The sequence below is a fragment of the Prionailurus viverrinus genome, chromosome A2 (assembly GCF_022837055.1).
Source record: "Prionailurus viverrinus isolate Anna chromosome A2, UM_Priviv_1.0, whole genome shotgun sequence".
In the NCBI taxonomy this organism is placed as follows: Eukaryota; Metazoa; Chordata; class Mammalia; order Carnivora; family Felidae; genus Prionailurus; species Prionailurus viverrinus.
The window spans coordinates 6,138,084-6,157,702 of NC_062562.1; the positions used below are offsets into that span (position 1 = coordinate 6,138,084).

Consider the following 19,619-nt stretch of genomic DNA (forward strand, 5'->3'; position numbering starts at 1 on the left):
AAGGGATAAGTAAGACACAGGATTAATTCCAGGACAAACCAGGCACAAGCATCCAGGTGTCTTTTCCCAGTGCAGTCAAATGGGCATTGCTTAATATTCCTAGTAATAATAAATTACCAAGGAAGCTCACCTGATACAGTAGGCTGTTCAGTTGGGCTGTGGTACCAAAAATATAGATTGGGTGGCTTGTCAACAACAGAAGTTTCTCACAGTTCTGAAGGCTGGGAAAACTCAAGATCAAGATGCCAGCAGATGTGGTGTCAGGTTAGGGCCTACTTACTGATTAATGAAGGCAGTCTTCTCACTGTGTCATCACATGGCAGAAGGGGCAAGGTAGCTCTTTGGGGTCTCTCACAAAGGCACTAATCCCATAATTACCTCTCAGAGTCTTCACCTCCACAAACTGTCACACTGGGGATTAGGTTTCAATATATGAAGATGCAGGGAGGTGCAAACATTCAGTCTATAGCACCTGAGCTCTGGGGTCCTAAGGTTTTATCATGGGTCAGTCCTGTAGGCCTACACCACCTGCATGACTGACTTCAGCCACTTAAGCTCCAGCCTGAGTTCAAACTGTTAGAACATTGCCCAAAGCCTCAGGCGTATAAAAACATGTTTACCATAAATCACGTTGTTAGCCTAAACTATCTGGAATTCACCCAGACTGGTATTATGTGACCCAAGGCCTCAGGCATACAAAAACATTCTTACCAGGCAGGATAGTCCATGGATGTCTCCCACAAGCCCAGCCTAGAGTAGGTCTGAAGACAGGCCTTTCTCAGGAAAGTGCAGGATTTGAGCAACCCAGACCTGGGTTAATCATTTTTGCACATCACCTTGTCACGGTCATCCAGGTATGTTAGAGAGTAACAGTAACCTCAGGAGTTCAGGCTTTTGAGGTAGAGTAACCTGTATTCAGACTCTGGCTCTTCCTAATTGGTGATCTTGGGTCAGTGGCTACTCCTGTCTCAATGTAGGTTGCCTCAGCTGTTAAATGGCAGTAATAGTAACTATGTTGGTAATCCTTTGAGCTACCACTGCTTGTGGCACAGAATAGGTACTCCGTAAATGGCGATTGTTATGTATATTTCTGTAGTATACTACTCTACAGTTTCTAACGGCTTTTATGTAATACAGCTTTATCTTTTGCAGAGAGCTGACTAATGAATAATGCTGCATGATAGCTGAGTGATGCCTGTTGCTTAAAGATTGATGGTACGTGGCGAGAATCCACTGGTACTTAATCAAGAGGAATTGAGATTGACCTCTCTGCTAAATTCAGACACCATCTTGAGGGACTTTGGGAACGAGAAGGGTTCAGTCAGATTTTACTGTCACACCCACAGGATGCCAGCCATTGATCTTTTCTCCTGTGGTAAGTCCTTTTTGATGCTCCTGTCAGGGACTGGTTTAAACTGGCCTGTGAACGGCCTGTCTTGTCAAGGTCTAAGCAGTCCTGTTTCTGTGCTAAGAGAGGGCTTAAGTAGATAAGAACATCCTGATGTCTGAATCCTTAGATTGGGAAGGAGGGATAAGGATGTGGGAGATGTTCTGCTTAATCAACATGAGATTCTTTTTTTTACGTGAGATTCATTATTGTTGGCCAAAGAAAACAACAACTTTGGGGCACCTGGGTGGTCCAACTTCAGCTCAGGTCATAATCTCACAGTTCATGAGTTCAAGCCCCACGTTGGGATTCTCTCTCTCTCCCTCTCTCTGCCCCTGCCCCACTTCTGCTCTCTATCTCTGTCTCTGTCTCTCTCAAAATAAATAAATAAACTTAGAAAAGAAAACAACATCTTTACCTGTCTAAACTTTAAATTTCATTGTCTGTAAAATGGGAATATTAAACTCTTCCTCCCAAAGCCCAAACCCCCCTCTGGTTTCAGATGAGGCAGGCTGCTTAGCATGTGTGTCAACTCTGGAGTGGCTTCTAGGCTTGAGTAGAAACTTTGGGTAGCCTGGGTTCTCAGGTTTTATTTCTTCCTAAGGTCATCTTTTTCAAGATTTTTTCTGTCTTCATGAGGAGAAATCAGAGGGAGAAAGGACAGTGTCTAGGTGTCTGACAAATTATTCTCAGGTAAGTAGGAAGTTTATTCTTTTATAAAAGTACATGTTCTTCCTGCCAGATAGACATGTTTTTTTCTAATAGAACACAGAGTTTCTTTGTGCATATAGGGCCTGCATAGGGACTGAATACCCAGCTAAATTTCCTCAGGTTTCAGGATATTTTATATGGTTGACAGATGACATAAGGAGATGATACTATTATCGCAGTATCTACTCATTCAGTCCAACTCTCATTCATGTTGATTGTGTGCTCTTGTCTTGCTTTGATACTCTATGAGGGAGTGGACATGTGTTTTTCAGAATTTGTGCTGTCCCTGGAGGAATGATTCATTCATTGCCAGCATTTATTGTGTCTGTAATGTACTCAGACCATGGTAAATCCTGTCATTAGAGAAAAATAAGATTAGAAAAGAGTACAATGTAGCTGTGGTGAGATACCTGCAGTCAGGTGAATGAGGTGCTCTTAAAACTACATGACTGGGGCGCCTGGGTGGCGCAGTCGGTTAAGCGTCCGACTTCAGCCAGGTCACGATCTCACGGTCCGTGAGTTCGAGCCCCGCGTCAGGCTCTGGGCGGATGGCTCGGAGCCTGGAGCCTGTTTCCGATTCTGTGTCTCCCTCTCTCTCTGCCCCTCCCCCGTTCATGCTCTGTCTCTCTCTGTCCCAAAAATAAATTAAAAAAAAAAAAAAAAAAAAAAAAAAAAAACTACATGACTGGATGAGCTCACCAGTGAATATGTCCAGGTAGAGAGGAGAATGGGCATGAGGACCATCAAGCCCTGGAAGAGATGATGGGAGAACATGGAAACCTGTCTAAGCTTTGGGTCTCCCATTCTCTTTCTCCAGTGAACATTGGTTTAGATGGCAATTGCTTGATGCCAGAATGTTTGTGATGGTTTAGGATCTGGTGATCCTTGAGGATGTGGCTGTGGAATTCACCCAGGAGGAGTGGACTTTGCTGGATCCAACTCAGAGAAACCTGTACAGAGATGTGATGCTGGGGAACCACAAGAATCTGGTTGCAGTAGGTAAGGCTGATACCATTTCTTCATTTAGCTTTTTCTGGAAGAAATCTTTACTTTTTTTTTTTTTTTTTTTTTTTTTTTTTTAAAGGTAGGCTCCAGGCCCATTGTGGGGCTTAAACTCAAGACCCTGAGATCAAGGGTCGCATGCTCTACCGACTGAGCCAGCCAGGCCCCCCTTGCTTAACTGTGTCCTAGTGTCTGTGCTGACTACTGGCAATGCAGTGGTAAAAAGAGCAGATGTTGTTTCTGCTCTCACTGACCTTACCTTGAAGTGACTTCCTCTTGAAAACGAAGATCTATTCATTGTACTGGCCTTATTGTCTGTATGGATTGAAAGGCTTAGGACTTAAAAAACTTGTATACAAGTTTGAGCCTGGGTTTTAGGGGAAAGATCGACACCTCTTTTGGTGAGCAATGAGGAAGTGTGTGCTTGTATTTTAGTTTCATTTGAAAGTTTATTGGTTTGAAAAAAAAAAAAGTTTATTGGTTTGATAAAGTTGGCACAAACATTTTGTTTCTCAAGTTCTACCTGACCGTATCTGGTGTCCCTGCAGAGCAGAATCTTGGTCCTGGTTTGTGGAACTATTTGTCATCCCTTGCATGTTCTTCTTACATCAAGTGTCTTCTTCTGAGAGCCAGGTGCTAGCTATGCAGACCTGTTCTGATCTTTCAGGTGGAACAAGAAGGAAAGCTGAGGATAGTGGGAGAAGTTCTGCAAAGTAAGGGAAAAGGGAGATGTGATTCTTTATGAAAAACAGCAGGAATCCATGAGAGCTGCAGTCCATTTGGAAATGTTAAACAGGAAGCTTTTTTTTTTTTTTTTTAATTTTTTTTTTCAACGTTTTTATTTATTTTTGGGACAGAGAGAGAGCATGAACGGTGGGGGGGGCAGAGAGAGAGGGAGACACAGAATCGGAAACAGGCTCCAGGCTCCAAGCCATCAGCCCAGAGCCTGACGCGGGGCTCGAACTCACGGACCGCGAGATCGTGACCTGGCTGAAGTCGGACGCTTAACCGACTGCGCCACCCAGGCGCCCCTTAAACAGGAAGCTTTTGAAGATGGATTTTTCCTGAGAATGCTGGTGCCTTTGGTTTCTGAGGTTCCTTGGGTCCTTCAAACTTCTCTTTAACTTTTCATCTACTTTCTGAAATTTCCTTTTGACCTGACAGTAAGATCTATTTCTTCTTTAAATTCTGCATTTAGTTCTTCATTCATTTTCTTTCAACTTTGTTTTCCCGGTTATGCTGCTCTCTGTTCACCATCAGTCTCGACATGTATAGAATCGTTTCTTAGAGAATCACCTACCAGTTTGACCAGCACCCTTTTTCTTTGCCAAACTCTTAATATAGTCAGACTTTTCAATCTCTATATGTTCATGTCTTTTTTATTTTGTAATCTATATTAAGTCAGTCTTTGAAAATAAATAGGCATTGGTCTTTATTTTTAATAACTTCTTTCCATCATTTATTCCTCCAAGACCTTAATTTTTTTTTAAATCTTATTTCAGATGGGGAGATTTGTCTTAATACCAAATGGTCAGCACCTCAGCAGAATATTTTGCAGGGGAAAACACCCAATGGGTAGAAATGGTAAAATTCACAGTGTGTAATTCCTTGCCTTCCACAACAGTGGAAGTTTGGAAATTCCATAAGATAGAAAAGCAGCACAAAACCATAACAGACACTTGGGGCTAGTGTTATTCATCCTAAATGAAACTGTTTCTCATAGAGTCTCTGAGCATTATGAATTTGACAAGTACTTTAAACACTCCCCAAAATACATTCACACATTGTTAGCTCAATATTTCATATATAGAACTCAGATAAGTAATTTCATCTTGATCAGTTATCAGCTAAATGCTATAAGAATCCCTGTGAAAGTAAAGACTACAAAAGGAAAAAAAAAGACTACAAAAGAACTTTTTAGCAGAATGGTCTCTTCATTCTGCTTGAAAGCACTCAGGTCTGGAACCATGCGTTGCATACAGTGAAAATGGAAGAGAAAACAAAAAACTTTAGTCATACTGATTGGTTTCCTCTATAGTATAACAATTCAAGGCAGAGGGGAGGATCTCTGAATGTAATAAAGCTGGAAAACTTTTATAAGACCTCACCAATCTGTTCATCAACAGGAGAGAAACACATTGGAGAGGAATTGTTTAACCATTGGGAAGAAACCTTGAGTGAACACTGCTGCTTTAAGACTTACAAGAGAGCTCACAATAGAAAGAAAACTTGTGTGATCAGTGTGTAAAAGCCTTTACAAAGAACTCTGCCTTTAATCCATACAACAAAACTGATAATGGAGAGAACCCTCCTAACTGTAATCAGTGTGAAACACCTTAAGCCAAAATGCACATCTGGTTCACAAGAAACCTTGTACTCCAAAGAAACCTTATAAATGCACTGTCAGAAAGGAATTCCTTCTTCCTCACACCTTAGAGAATATGTAAGAATTCGTAGTGAAGAGAGGCCATTTACCTTTAAGAAATGTGGGAAAGCTATTTATCATTGTACAAGCCTTTTTGTACATGTGCAGATTTGCAATAGAAAAAAGGTCCTATAAATCTAAAGAATGTGGGAAAACCTTTAGTTGATCTTCATATCTTCTTCAACATTTAAGAACTCAAAGTGAATTAATGCCTGTGGAATGTAAGAAATTTGACAAAGCTTTTTCTTGTTCCCTAGATCTTGCTAAATGTGTACAATTTTATACTAGAGAGTAACATTATGTTTGCAAAGAGTGTAGTAAAGAGTTTACTTGTTTATCAAAACTGAATACTCACATGCGAAATCACACTGGAGAAAAACCACAAGTGTAGTAAATGTGAGAAAACCTTCACTGATTCTTCAGGTCTTAAAAAACACAGAGGAACTTGCACTGGAGAGAAGCCTTATCAATGTGAGGAATGTGGAGAAGCGTTTGTTAGGTCATCACACTTTACTGTACATATAAGAACTCACACTGGTGAGAAGCCTTATCAATGTAAGGAATGTGGGAAAGAAAGCCTTTAGTAACTCATCTTGCTTTGAAAATCCCATGCAAACTCACCCTGAAATGAAACCCTATGATTGTAAGCAGTGTGGTAAAGCCTTTATTTGATCCTCCTTTCTTATTCAGCATCTAAAAATTCACAGTGTAGAAAGACATTTTGAGTGTGAGGAATGTGGGAAATCACTTAGATATTCCTCATACGTTAGTCAACATGAAAGAACACATACTGGAGAGAAGCCATATGAATGTAAAAAATGTGGGAGAGCCTTCACTGTTTCATCAGGCCTCACAGTACGTGTGAGAACTCACACTGGTGAACGACCTTTTGAATGTAAGGAATGTGGGAAAGCCTTTACTCAACCCACATATCTTATTTGACATTTAAGAACTCACAGTGGGGAAAAGCCATATATAGATGAGGAATGTGGGGAAACGTTTAGTACTTCATGCCTTACTAAACGCATAAGAATTCACGCTTGAGAGAAGCTTATGCTTGCAGAGAATGTGGGAAAGCCTTAAATACTTTCTCTTTTTAACTTGTACTAATTCATTATAAAGGTAACCTTATTATGAGGAATGTAGGAAGCCTTTAGCTCTGTCTTGTATTTTACTGTTCAGCTATGATTTCACAGTTGTGAAAAATCTTACAAATGTAAGAAGGGTAGGGGTTTTTGTTTTGTTTTGTTTTGTTTGTTTGTTTTTTAGTTTTATCCTTCATTTGGGGGAAATATGAAAGCACACATTTGGTTTGAAAATGTGTACACACATTTGAAAGCACACATAGGATTTGAAGAGATCCTGTGACTGAAAGAGATAGAGGAATGTCTTTGATCTTTGTTATTAGGAAACACAACTCACTGGACAGGAATGGTAAATTATAAATGTAGGGAATGTGGAAAAAGGCTTTGTTAATTTTATTTTACATGTAGTAAGTCATGTTAGATTATGAATGTAAAAGCAATACTTTCAGTAAATAACTTACATATATTTTTATAAAAATTGAAATCCTAAAAGGGTTTTTAAAATGAAAAGCCTTTGCTACAATGGGTTTTTAAACAAAATCTAAGAGTATAAAAATTTTGGTAAAGTATAGAGTACAAATTTTCACTTACTGCATATAAGAAAATTGATACTTGAAAAGAAAACCAAGAAAAGCATTTTTATTTAAATGAGTTGTCTTTCTGTGTGTATGTCTTTTTTTCAAAGTAGACCCACAGTTTTAAAGACTAATGATGTTGAACATCTTTTCATGTACTTATCATCCATTCATTGTTGATGAAGTGTATGTTCAATATCTTTTTTCTTGTTAGAGTCTTTGGTTATTATTAAGTTTGGTTTTCTTAACAGGTTTATTGAGGTATAATTGCCATGCAACAGATTGCACATATTTTAAGTGTACAGTTTAAGTTTTAATGCATGCACATATCCATGAAACCATCAGTTGTTTTCCTGTACACTAACAATGAACAAATAGAATTTGAAATTGCAAACACAATACTGTTCACACAACAAAATATGTACTAGATCTCTCTAGATCTAGAGGAATACTGCAAAATTCTGATGAACAAAATCAAAGAACTGAATGAATGGAGAGATATTTAATGTTCATGGATATATTCAGTAATTGTCAAGGTGTTAGTTCTTCCCAATCTCACTAATGGGTTCAATCCAGACAAAATTCCAGCAACTTATTTTGTGGGTATTGACAAGCTGATTCTGATGTTTATATGAAGAAGCAAAAGACCCAGAATAGCTAACACAGCATTGAAAGAGAAGAACAAAGTTGGAGGGCTGAAACTGCCTGCCTTCAAGACTTACTATAAACCTTGGGGCAGCTGGCTGCTTCACTAAGAAGAATGTGATCTTGGGGTCATGAGTTTGAGCCCCACGTTGGGTGTAGAGATTACTTAAGATTAAAAAACTAGATTTACTATAAATCTACATTAATTAAAACAGTGTGGTATTGATAAAAGAATAGATCAATGGAACAGAACAGAGAGCTCAAATAGGCCACATAAATAGTCAACTGATCTCTGACAGAGGAGCAAAGGCAGTGGAATGGAGTAAAGATAATTCTTTCCAACATATGGTGCTGGAACAACCAGAAATCCACATGCAAAACCATGAATCTTTGCAGTCTGTATTTATAAAGATTAATTCAAGATGCATTATAGACTTAAGTAGAAAACACAAAACTATGAACTCCTAGAAGATAACATAGGAGAAAACCTGGATGTCCTTGGGTGTGGCAATCCTTTTAAAATATAACACCAAAATAAATAAGTAAATAAACAAACAAGCAAAACAAAACACCAAAGGCATGATCCATAAAAAGAAATAATTGATAAACTGGACTTTATTAAAATTTAATATGCTCTGTGAAAGACATTGTCAAGCAAGTGAGAAGATGCACAGGTTGGGAGAAAATATTTGCAAAAGACGTATTTGAGTAAAGGACTGTTATCCAAAGTATACAAAGAATATTAAAACAACAGTGAGAAAATAGCCTATTGGGGCGCCTGGGTGGCGCAGTCGGTTAAGCGTCCGACTTCAGCCAGGTCACGATCTCGCGGTCCGTGAGTTCGAGCCCCGCGTCAGGCTCTGGGCTGATGGCTCAGAGCCTGGAGCCTGTTTCCGATTCTGTGTCTCCCTCTCTCTCTGCCCCTCCCCCGTTCATGCTCTGTCTCTCTCTGTCCCCCCCCAAAAAAATAAACGTTGAAAAAAAAAAAGAAAAGAAAAGAAAATAGCCTATTAATAATTGGTCAAAGACCTTAACAGACACTTCTCCACAGAAGATGGCAAATAAGCATTTATGAAAAGAGGCTCCACACCATCTGTCACCAGAAAAATACAAGTTAAAAGGAGATCCCACTACACGTCTATGAGAATGGCCAAAATCTGGAACACTAACAGCGCCAAATGCTTTGCTGGTGGGAATACAAAATCGTACAGCCAGTTTGGAATAGTTTGGTGGTTTCTTATAAAACTAAACATACTCTTACCAAATGATCCAGTATCTAGGGTCCTTGGTATTTCCCCAGAGAAGTTGAAAACTTCTGTCCGTTCAGAAACCAGCACATGCATGGTGTTGGATTTTTTTTGTTTTGTTTGGTCATGGATGTTTATAGCAGTTCTATTCCTAATTGCCAAAACTTCAGTAGGCAAATGAATATCTTCAGTAGGTAAATAAACTGGTGCATCCAGACAATGGAATATCCAGCATTTGAAAGGAATGAACTATCAGGATTTGTAAAGACCTGGACGCACCTTTCATACACATTACTAAATGAAAGAAGCCAATCTGGAAAGGTTATATCCTTTATGATTCCAACTCTATGACATCCTGGAAAAGGCAAACTTGGAGATCAGTGGTTGTCAAGAGTGGAGGAAGGTGGCTGGGGGTATGAATGGGCAAAGCACCTGGGATTTTGAAGGCAGTGAAAATACCTTGTATGATGCTATAGTGGTGAATATGTCATTCTATATTTGTCGAAACCATAGAATGCACACCAAAAGTGAACCCCAGGGGACTGCCTGATTATGACATGTCAATGTTGGCTCATCAGTTGTATCAAATTAACCACTCAGGTATGAGATGTTAGTAATGGTAGAGGTTATGCATGTGTGGGGGCAGGGGTATTTGGGAAATCTGTGTACCTTGCCCAGTTTCACTGAACCTAAAACTTGTTTTAAAAAAAAGTCTTAAAGTGAATAGAGATCTTGAACCCCCAAACTGTGGGCAGGGAGCAAGATGAAATAGGTCTCTAAAACTCCTCAGTTAAAAATATGGTCCTACAGGAAAGCAAGTATGATTCAGGTAGCAGAACTCTGCAAAGAATCAATCATTCCTGTGGCTCAGTAGTGCCCCTTAAGGAATAGGCAAGATGTTCCTGTTTGACTTTCAGAATTGCTATGGACCATTGGCTGCAGTGGGTCTTCCATTCTTCCCACCGACTCACCCCCTTTCTTTCTATGATAAGCAGCCAGCATTTTATTATTTTTTTTAAGTTTATTATTTTTTTTCAGTCTTCTCTTCCCCTAGTGGGGCTCAAACTCCCGACCCCAAGATCAAGAGTCATGTGCTCTTCCAACTGAGTTAGCCAGGTGCCTCCCACCCATTTCTTATATGAATATCTCTTCTGATTATCCTTTCCTTCTCTCACAATTATATGTTGAGTGTGTGGGGAGTAAATAGCTTGTCTCTTTACTTCACAAATCTTGAAACTGAGAATAACATACTCAAGCCAAACCTTTTAAAATAGCCTTTTCCAGATTGGCCCTGACTTGGATGTTAAGATTCTGGACATAGAACTTGAGTCTGATACTATAGGCACAAGATTTTGGCATGGTTTTAATAGGCAATGACTATTGTATGTGTGGAGGTACATACAAAATTTGTGGCAGATTGATGGTTTTAAAACATGGCCCACAAATTCTTTGACATTGTTGCCTTCCCTTGACTTTTACCTAGAGGAGTACAATATAAATGATGCCATATAATTTCCCAGTCTAGGCCATAAGGGGCCATGCAATTCCCTCCTGGTTATCTTCGCATGTTCTCTTTTGGGATACTCCCAGTTAGTATTCTTCCCTTGGAAACAGGGAGTTATACTGTAACATGGAGGGGCTACATGGAGATGCTTCTCTCAGCCGTCCAGCTGCTCTCAGCCTTCTAGCCATTTCAAGGAAGGCACCAGATGCATGTATGAGTCCCCAGATGACTCCAGCCCTTGGCTTGAGCTGTGTGAGTCTTCCCAGGTAAGGAAGGCCCTGGTCATTGTAGGGCAGAGACAAGCCATTCATTCATTCCCACTGCATCTTGTCCAAATTCCTGACCTATGATCTGTGAAAATAACAGAATGGTGGTGGTTCCACACCAGCACTTTTCAAACTTTTTGGCTTCAGGACTTCTTTATACTCTAAAATTGAGCATCTTTATTTTATGGGCATTGTATCTATGAGTATTTGACATATTAGAAAATAAGACATGTTTTAAATTTTTATAACTAATTTCATAGTGTACCTAACATTTATGAATAACTTTTTCAAAATGATAACAAATGTGAGAAGTGAGAATCTCTTCTTGTCCAAACTTCAGGGAGGGTCCTGAACCTTCTCCTGGGTCCATCCGTGCACTTCCTTGTAAAATCCAATTATAGCAAGAACCATGCTAACTCAGCAAGAGTTTCCCATTTTCCATTAATGAGCATTCTTGATACCTAGTTGGGTTCCTCATCCTCCACCATCCTTCAGGTGGTTTCTAATCACCCAGGCCTGTCTTCAGCAAAGATTCTGTTAGGTCAGTTCAGCCAGAATCCCCCTTACCCCTGATCTTTTCTCAATAATTTTCCACCCACCTGTGTATCCTGTTCCTTGGCTGTAAGTTCCAACTTACCCATGCTGTATTCAGACCTAAGCCCAATCACTCCCCCTCCCCCTCACTGCAAAGTCTTGTTGCAGTGGTCCCTATACCTGTCTCAATGGTTGAAAAAAGTCCACTTTACCATCTTTAACAGGTGTTAAGTATTTTTTCTTCCTTACCAGATGAGTGACAAGTTTTACAAAAAAATTTTATAAATCATTTTGCCTAGCTTAATGACAATTGGAGTCTCGTACCTGCTTCTGAATTCAATTTTTTCCCGTAAGTTGTTTCAGGTGAAGTATATATAGAAAATTCGGTTTCAGTGAGATATATAATCGGAAAAAAGAAGTATTTTCAGATAATTTTGGATATTTGGTACTTCACCAAAACTCAACGAATGTAGTTTCTTAAAGATTAGTTGCACTGTGGAGTATGAAGTTCTGTCAGTGAATTCTTCCTGTTCTGTTACATTAAAGTCCATTGATTTTTCTTGTATTTTGAATCAATATTTTACCCACACGCGACCTTGTGCCATCACGTGTTAGTCATATGGGAAATAGTTCACTACATTATGCATATTTTTCAAATGTTGGCCTATTTTATTATCCAGCATCAAGCATCATACACTAATACAATTATTGATCATAGCAGAAAGGTTTGTAAATGTTAAGAAACAGCCAACATCATGGTCCCAGGTATATATTTTCTAAATTTTCTGTTGCCTCAAGGACATTTTTAAGGAAAACTGGATTTTTTATTTCTCATGAATATGTGGCAATAAGGAATACAATGTGGCACTTGCCGCCACTGCCTTGATTTCTGCTAAGGTGCCAGCACTTTTACCCACCATTGCTTTTATATCATCAATACAAATGTCAACACGATGAAAAGGTAAATAATAGAACTATTTTAACAATAGTCTTGGCCTCACAGACTGAAAGTGTCTGGGGTCCCTCAGCAGGCTGGTAATTGCATTTTGAGACCCGCTCTTATGTATGACCATGTTTGGAGTGGTTTGTTATACTGCAGAAATAACTATAACAGCCTTAACTCTCTTCTTCATTATTAGTCTCTTCAGTGGTCTAAACTATTAACTGGGAAAATCCCAGGGTTCCAGTGTGCTTCAGAAATTGGCTTTCTTTTTGCCCAAGTAGAGTATGTGTGTTACGGGCTCAGTCTGGAGCCTGACTAGAGCTGGAGTGTGGGTCCTCTCCCTTGTTGCTTTTGAGCTGTGTGTTTGGGGTACTTCCTTAGCCTCTCCTAAGCCCCATTTCCCTTTGTTAAATGAGATCATTAATACGTCAGATGCTTTTGTTACTAAATGCCACAGAAACAGATTTCTAACAGTCTTGACTTAAAAGGGCTGGTGAGAGCTCACAGTTATTTTGCACTTACTGTATGCCCTGAAAGCTTTCCATGGATTGAGTCACTTCATCACAGCTCTCTGAGGGAGCCTCTGTTCTTATTCTATATGATTTATATGACATGAAGTATCCTCTATCATTTCTGTTGGATTCTAGTTCATTGTTTCACTTTAAATCATGCAGTTTTTAGAGCTAACAGGAACCCTAGTCACTGACTCCAGGCTTTGTGGCCTCACCCAGAATTAACAATAGCCAAATTGTGTTCCTCCAGGTTCTATATTACAAGTGGACAGATTTTCAGAATTATTGTGTTCCTCTGGGCAGAGAACTCACAATTAGAACACAGGTATCTCCACACAGAAACCCATTGTTGATGTTGCAGCTGACCCAGAACTGCCAGCAGAACTGAATCTGCCCTTGCTTTCAAGATGTGGCCAACAACTGATTGTAAAGAATGTGAAACACGCATTTTGACGAAAGTGAATAGTTAGGACAGTAGACAGTCGTAGGCTGGGTCTTGACAGGAATGAAGACAAGCCCGTGGTTTTGCAGCTGTGAATGAATAATTTTTATGAGTTTTTTTTAATAGTTTTAATAATTTTTATCTCCCTATTTTACTCCTCCCGTTTATTTCCCCTCTCTTATTGTGGAAATTACACAGCAAATTTCATCCATTTGATTTCACATCATGTACAGTCTTTTTGTTGTTTTTCTAAGTTTATTTTGAGAGAGAGAGAGACAATGTGAGTGGGGGAGAGGCAGAGAGCAAGGAGGAGAGAATCCCAAGCAGGCTCCCTTCTGTCAGCGCAGAGCCCGATGTGGGTCTCCATCTCTATGAAACTGAGATCATGACCTGAGCCTAAACCAAGAGTCGGACCCTCAACCAACCGAGCCACCCACATGTCCCTATACGGTCTTGTTAGACATCAAATATTTCAGAATATGAGTATGACAATAATTAAGGACATGATTTTATTATTATTAAACAAGGACATTACTATTATTAAGCCACTTACTCACTAGATCCCAAGATAAACCTGAAAACTCCCCCCAGTGGTTGGTCGCAGAGACCTATTAAGTCAGAGTAAAATCATATCAGAACAAGACTGACCTTTTTGCTTCTTAGTAGTTGTTCAGATTTAGAGCCACAAAAACTCCAGGAGAAATAAAAGGGATGTATATTTTCTCCTTTGTTTTGGCACTAGTAACAGTACAAATGATTTAATTTCAGGTTATCCCAGTTATATGTGTTGATTTTCAGGAATCTCAAGAAAATGAAAAATTTGTTACTGTCATCAAGAGTACATGTGTCTATTATAAAAAAAAACTTAGCATTTGACAAGGGAAGGTAGATAATTTTAAAGTATACATGAGCATTTAATGAAGCCAGAAGTTTTAGTTTTGGAATCCTGAAATCCCTCATGTTTAGTTTCTGGAAATTTGTATTGAAATACGTCTCCGGGGGCGCCTGGGTGGCGCAGTCGGTTAAGCGTCCAACTTCAGCCAGGTCACGATCTCGCGGTCCATGAGTTCGAGCCCCGCGTCAGGCTCTGGGCTGATGGCTTGGAGCCTGGAGCCTGTTTCCGATTCTGTGTCTCCCTCTCTGTCTGCCCCTCCCCTGTTCATGCTCTGTCTCTCTCTGTCCCCAAAAATAAATAAATGTTGAAGAAAAAAAATTTTTTAAAGAAAATTCTAAAGTAGAATTTTTTTTTTTTTTGATCTGAAAATTTGGTCAGTAATAATGCACAGATTGGAAATGCAGAGGTTTCTAATCAAAGAAGAGTTACCCATTGAGATTGAAGGCTTGTTTTCAGTTTGAGGTCCTTTTTTTTTTTTTTTTTTTTTTTTTTAAAGAGATCAAAGATTCTAGGCAAATGCATGGCAAAGTGTTCCTGGATTTGTAGGAGCCTATGGTGGGTTGGTATAAATGCAGTTATTCTAACATGACTTTTACAAATGCTTGTGAGGAAATCTCCAGCATTTCTACACTGCTTATTACCCCAAACCTAACTGGACTGTCAAAGCCCATAAGGTTCCCAGTAAGAGAAGCCTATGTCATTAGTTCTCAAATGAGATTCATACAAATGGGAAATTCACATCTGGTGCAGTAGTTTTATGCCAACCCCATTCATGTCCCCAGGTTCTGCTTGGCACTTTGAAGCCATCTTGTGTGGGTTCCCTCCACTTACCTTTGACATAAAAATTGGTGCAACACCCCACACCCACTCCCCTGCCCCAAATGTTTGCATCCATGGGAGGTGGGGTCAGCCCTTGGTAGTCTTTTGAGTAGAAGAACATTGAGGTGAGGGTCCAGGATTGTTCACTGTAGCAGAAGGGAGCAGAGCAGGCAGTGAGAAGAGACATTTCACTGAATTTCTGGACCATTTGGTTCTCTGGAATTTCCTTCCTCCCCGCCCCCCCTCAGAAAAAGTTAAATCAAGGAAGCCGATTTCATTAGTGAACTCTTACCTAGCTGTATTTTTATGAATAAACAGCCTGACCTCTGCATCTGCAGGTGCACCTCTGTCACGACCTCTAGAAATGAGAGGTCCTGGGTTTCCAGTGCAGTGCATAAACACAGATGGTCAGGATAGAGTTACTGGCCAAAGCTGTGTGTTGGCGGGGAGCTCATGAGGGCTAGGGCATTTTACTTCTGTCACAAAATATTCTCTGTCCACAGAACAAAGCCAAGAATCAGTGATCAGTAAATGTGTGTAAGCATCCTCATAGTTCACCTAACAGTACCGTGTCTCACTATGCTCATTATGTAGTGAAGAAAAGAACCTAGCCTCTTCAAAATCTTTTTTTGGGGGGGGGGGGTGGGGGGGTGGGGGGGTGGAATGTAGGTTGAAAATTTTCCTTTTTTTTTTTAAAGATTTAAAAACTTTTGAAGTTTAAATAATCTCTATACCCACCGAGGTGCTTGACTTTACAACTTCGAGATTGAGTCACATGCTCCACTGACTGAGCCTGCCAGGCTCCAGAAAACTTGCCATTTTAAAAACATGGTTCTGATCTGTAAGCTTAATATTAGTAATAGAGTCCCTGGCGCTTAAAGGGCCTTCAGTTTACTGGCAGGTATTTTCTGGAGCTGGTCTGCCTGAGAAGCACAGCCCACCAGGAGGTATTGAGATTTCTTTTAACCACAGATCTCTACTTCTAGGTACCACCATTAAATAATATTAACAATAGTCCTCTTAATTATTCTTAAATCCTTCTGTGTCCAGGCAGATGTTCTATTCATGGGGGTGTCAAGAAAAGGCTCAACAAGGGGCTATGGAGGTTTTTATAAATCCTGAGTTTGGAGTGTCTAAATGTAGTAATAACCCCAAAGCACCTTAAAAATGTATCCTTTTCTCTACTACCAGATTGGGATTTTTTTTACTTTTAAGTGTTTATTATTTTTGAAAGAGCACAAGCATGAGAGGGCCAGAAAGTGGGTGACAGAGGATCTGAAATGGGCCTGACTACAGTGAACCCTATGTGGGGTTTGAATTCATGAACCCCGAGATCATGACCTCAGCTGAAGATGCTCAACCAAGTGAGCCACCCAATGCCCCGGGATTTTCACTTTTGGATCATAGTCTCTGATTATGCAGATTTAAATCAATCCTCAGTCCTCACGCCCCTGATAAAATACCATTTCTTGGGGTTGTAAAGCACTGATTGAGACCCAAAGTTTACAGCGTTATTTTAAGTCTAGTTTTAAGATACATGCTTTTAAATGTTTATTTTTGAGAAGGGGGGGGGGGGGGGAGGCGGAGAGCGATGGAGACAGCATTCCAAGCAGGCTTCATGGTGTTAATGCAGAGTCCGAGGTGGGGCTTGATCTCACGAACATGACCTGGGCCAAAATCAAGAGCCCAAGGCTTAACCAACTGAGCCATCCAGGCCCCTCCGCCCCCCGCCTTTTTGGTTTTTAATTTTTGCTTTTTGTTTTAAAATACCACTGTATAAATTGTTCAGATTGAATCTAGACAAAAAGGTCTCTGACCTTGATGGGGACTTTTGACTTCAGTGGGACTTTATTTTGGTTAGGAAGATAGGGGCAGTGGCCTCTTAAGAAACTCCATAGTGGTTTAGAAATGAGGTTTAGACTCATTTTCCTTTGCAGCTGCTAAATCCCTTTTTCAAAGTCTTGGGGCACTCCTACTTTTTCCTTTTGGGGAGACCGTATGGCGTCAAAGAAGGTTCGAGTTCCTGTTTTATCTCTGTGATCAAGAGCAAGTTGCTCCACTCTTCAAGTTGCCTTCAAGTTTCCTCTTTTTAAGTCAAAAGCTGCTTTCCTGCATTCGGCCTACCCCACAGCTTCTGCTTCGACCACGCCCCCCAGCCCTGCCCCCCCCCCCCCCCAGCCCTGCCACCACCGCCCCCCCTCCAGCCCTGCCACCACCGCCCCCCCTCCAGCCCTGCCACCACCCACCCCCCCACACAGTGCGTCCGCCTATTGCAGGGCCCCAGGGCAGGGCAGCTGGAGACCGGAAGCGGAAAAGCGGCCGGGGCGGTGTTCTTCCGGTGTTACTGCGGAAGCTGAGGACACGTTTTTCATTCCTTGGCGGCCTTCCCCTTCCAGCTGTAGCCCAGGTGTCAGCGAGTCCAAGAGAGCTGTGTGGGGTTGGGGAGCGGTCAAGGGCACGGTTCCCAGCGCCAGCCGCTCCCGGACCTCGGCACCTCCCGACGGTTTCGCGCGTGTCCACGCTGAGGGCCTCCAGCCGTCCCGGCCTTTTGTCTCAGGGCCCAGACCCCCTTCATGCGTGGGTCCTCGCGTTCCGGCCACTCGGGACGTCGGGCCCCGGGAGGAGGCAGATCAGGAGATGCGCTCAGGAGGGTCGGCGAGGCCTTAAAATTATGCCCTGTACACCTCTTCAAAATTCTCTCCCGAGTTTGCTTTTCCACAAGAAAATTGCCTTTCCTGTACCTCACATCCATCCTGAAATACTCATCAGTTCACTCGAAGCCACGTCGGCTTAGAGTTGTTGTTATGCGGATGCACTCTAGTCCCCTATGGACAGACAATTGAGTTGTTCCCTCTATGGACTTGTGCATGTTTCTTCCCATTTCTGGACCAGGGTCGTGTGCGATATTCTTAGATCTTGCCAACCGCCCGGTCGGTGGGGCTTGTTCTGTTTTGAACCTTCAGTGTGTTTATTTTGTATCCAACAAGCTGCAGACCTCTTTTGGTTTTCAAATAATTCATTTGTAGATTCTTCTGATTTAAAAAAAAAATTTTTTTAACGTTCATTTATTCTTGAGACACAGAGCGGGAGCAGAGGAGGGTAGGCATAGACTCTGAAGTAGGCTCCAGGCCCTGAGCTGTCAGCACAGAGCCTGACGCCGGGCTCGAACTCACAAGCTGCGAGAACTCACAAACTGCGAGATCATGACCAGAGCCGAAGTCGGTGGCTTAACCAACTGAGCCACCCAGGCGCCCTTACCTGTAGATTCTTTTAAATGTTTACATAATGGTCCTATCATCTATGAATAGTGGCAGGTGTATTTTTCCTCTGTAATCTTCCAAGCTATAATGTCTCTCTATCCTTGTCTCCCCATCCCACCCCCAAATCTCTTCCCAGCCCTCCCCGTTACAAGACACTGGCCAAGACTTCCAAACCTGATTGCAGGAGTCACCTTGGTCTTATTCCATGTCTCAAAGTAAAGGCCTTCATAGTAAGATGTTTGCTCTACATTTTTGATAACATTTTCTGGTTAAAGACATTCCTTTCTATTTTTTCTTTTCTGTGTTTACTAAGATTGTTTTTTATAATAGATTAATTGACATGTAATTCGCATGGAACTCTTCCATTAAAAATATACAAGTCAGTGGATTTTAGTAATTATAGGAGCATCAGAATTTAATTTAGTACTTCTGTGTTACTCCCCAAAAAAGCAAACCCATTAGAATTCACTCTCCATTCCTCCCTCCCTTCCAGACTCAGGTGACCACTAATCTTTTTTTGACTTTATAGATTTGTCCATTCTGGATATTTCATATAAATGGAATCACACAATATGTGGTCTTTTGCCCCTGTCTTCTTAAACGTACCATAATGTTTTCAAGGTTCATCTATGTTGTAGTTTATATCAGTATTTAATTTCTTTTTGTGGCTAAGTAATATTCCGTTATATGGCTATATCACATTTTATCTACTCATCATTTGATGCACATTTGGGTTATTTCCACTTTTTGGATATTATAAATAATGCTCCTGTGAACATTCATGTATAAGTTTCTGTGTGGACTTTTCATTTCTCTTGAATATATAACTGGAAGTAGAATGGCTGGTTCATATGATAACCGTATATTTAATGTTTTGAAGAACTGCAGACTTTTCTAAAGTGGCTTATATCACTATACTTAACCCATTAGCAAGTATGAGTTCTGATTTTTCCATATCCTCACTAATTGTTATTTGTCCTTTTATAACTATCAAAATGGGTCTCAAGTGGCATTCACTTGTGTCTTTTTTTTAACTTTTTAGAAATATATTTATTTTTAAATGTTTATTTTTGAGAGAGACCAGGGGGGTGGTGAGGAGACAGAGGATCCCGAGCAGTCTTTGCACTGACAGCAGAGAGCCCAGTGTGGGTTCTGAACTCACCAAGAGATCATGAACCATGAGATCATGACCTGAACTGAAGTCTGCCACTTAACTACTGAGCCACACAGGTGCCCCATTTCTTTGTGGTTTTGATTTGCATTTCTGTAGTGGCTAATGATAGGCATGTTTTCATATATGCTTAATGGCCATTTGTATTTTCTTCAGACAAATTTGCATTCAGATCTTTTGCCCATTTTTTTTTACT

General features: G+C 40.7%; 2 protein-coding genes across 2 annotated transcripts in view; both read left to right on the forward strand.

Annotated features, from left to right (window-relative positions):
* Positions 1–1,212: 1,212 nt before the first annotated feature.
* On the forward strand, positions 1,213–8,562 carry ZNF559 (zinc finger protein 559). Its single transcript, XM_053447889.1, is given in 12 exon segments — positions 1,213–1,375; positions 1,992–2,080; positions 2,971–3,097; positions 4,603–4,675; positions 5,153–5,328; positions 5,331–5,432; positions 5,435–5,497; positions 5,500–5,654; positions 5,656–5,906; positions 5,908–6,094; positions 6,096–6,573; positions 6,576–8,562. Coding segments are annotated over 12 exon segments (1,914 nt in total). The 3' UTR covers positions 6,626–8,562.
* ZNF177 (zinc finger protein 177) overlaps positions 2,972–19,619 on the forward strand; it is a 39,843-nt gene continuing 23,195 nt past the window's right edge. The window contains exon 1 of the mRNA XM_047829025.1: positions 2,972–3,097. The gene's annotated coding sequence lies outside the window, so the exon portion shown is untranslated. The remainder of the gene's footprint in view (positions 3,098–19,619) is intronic.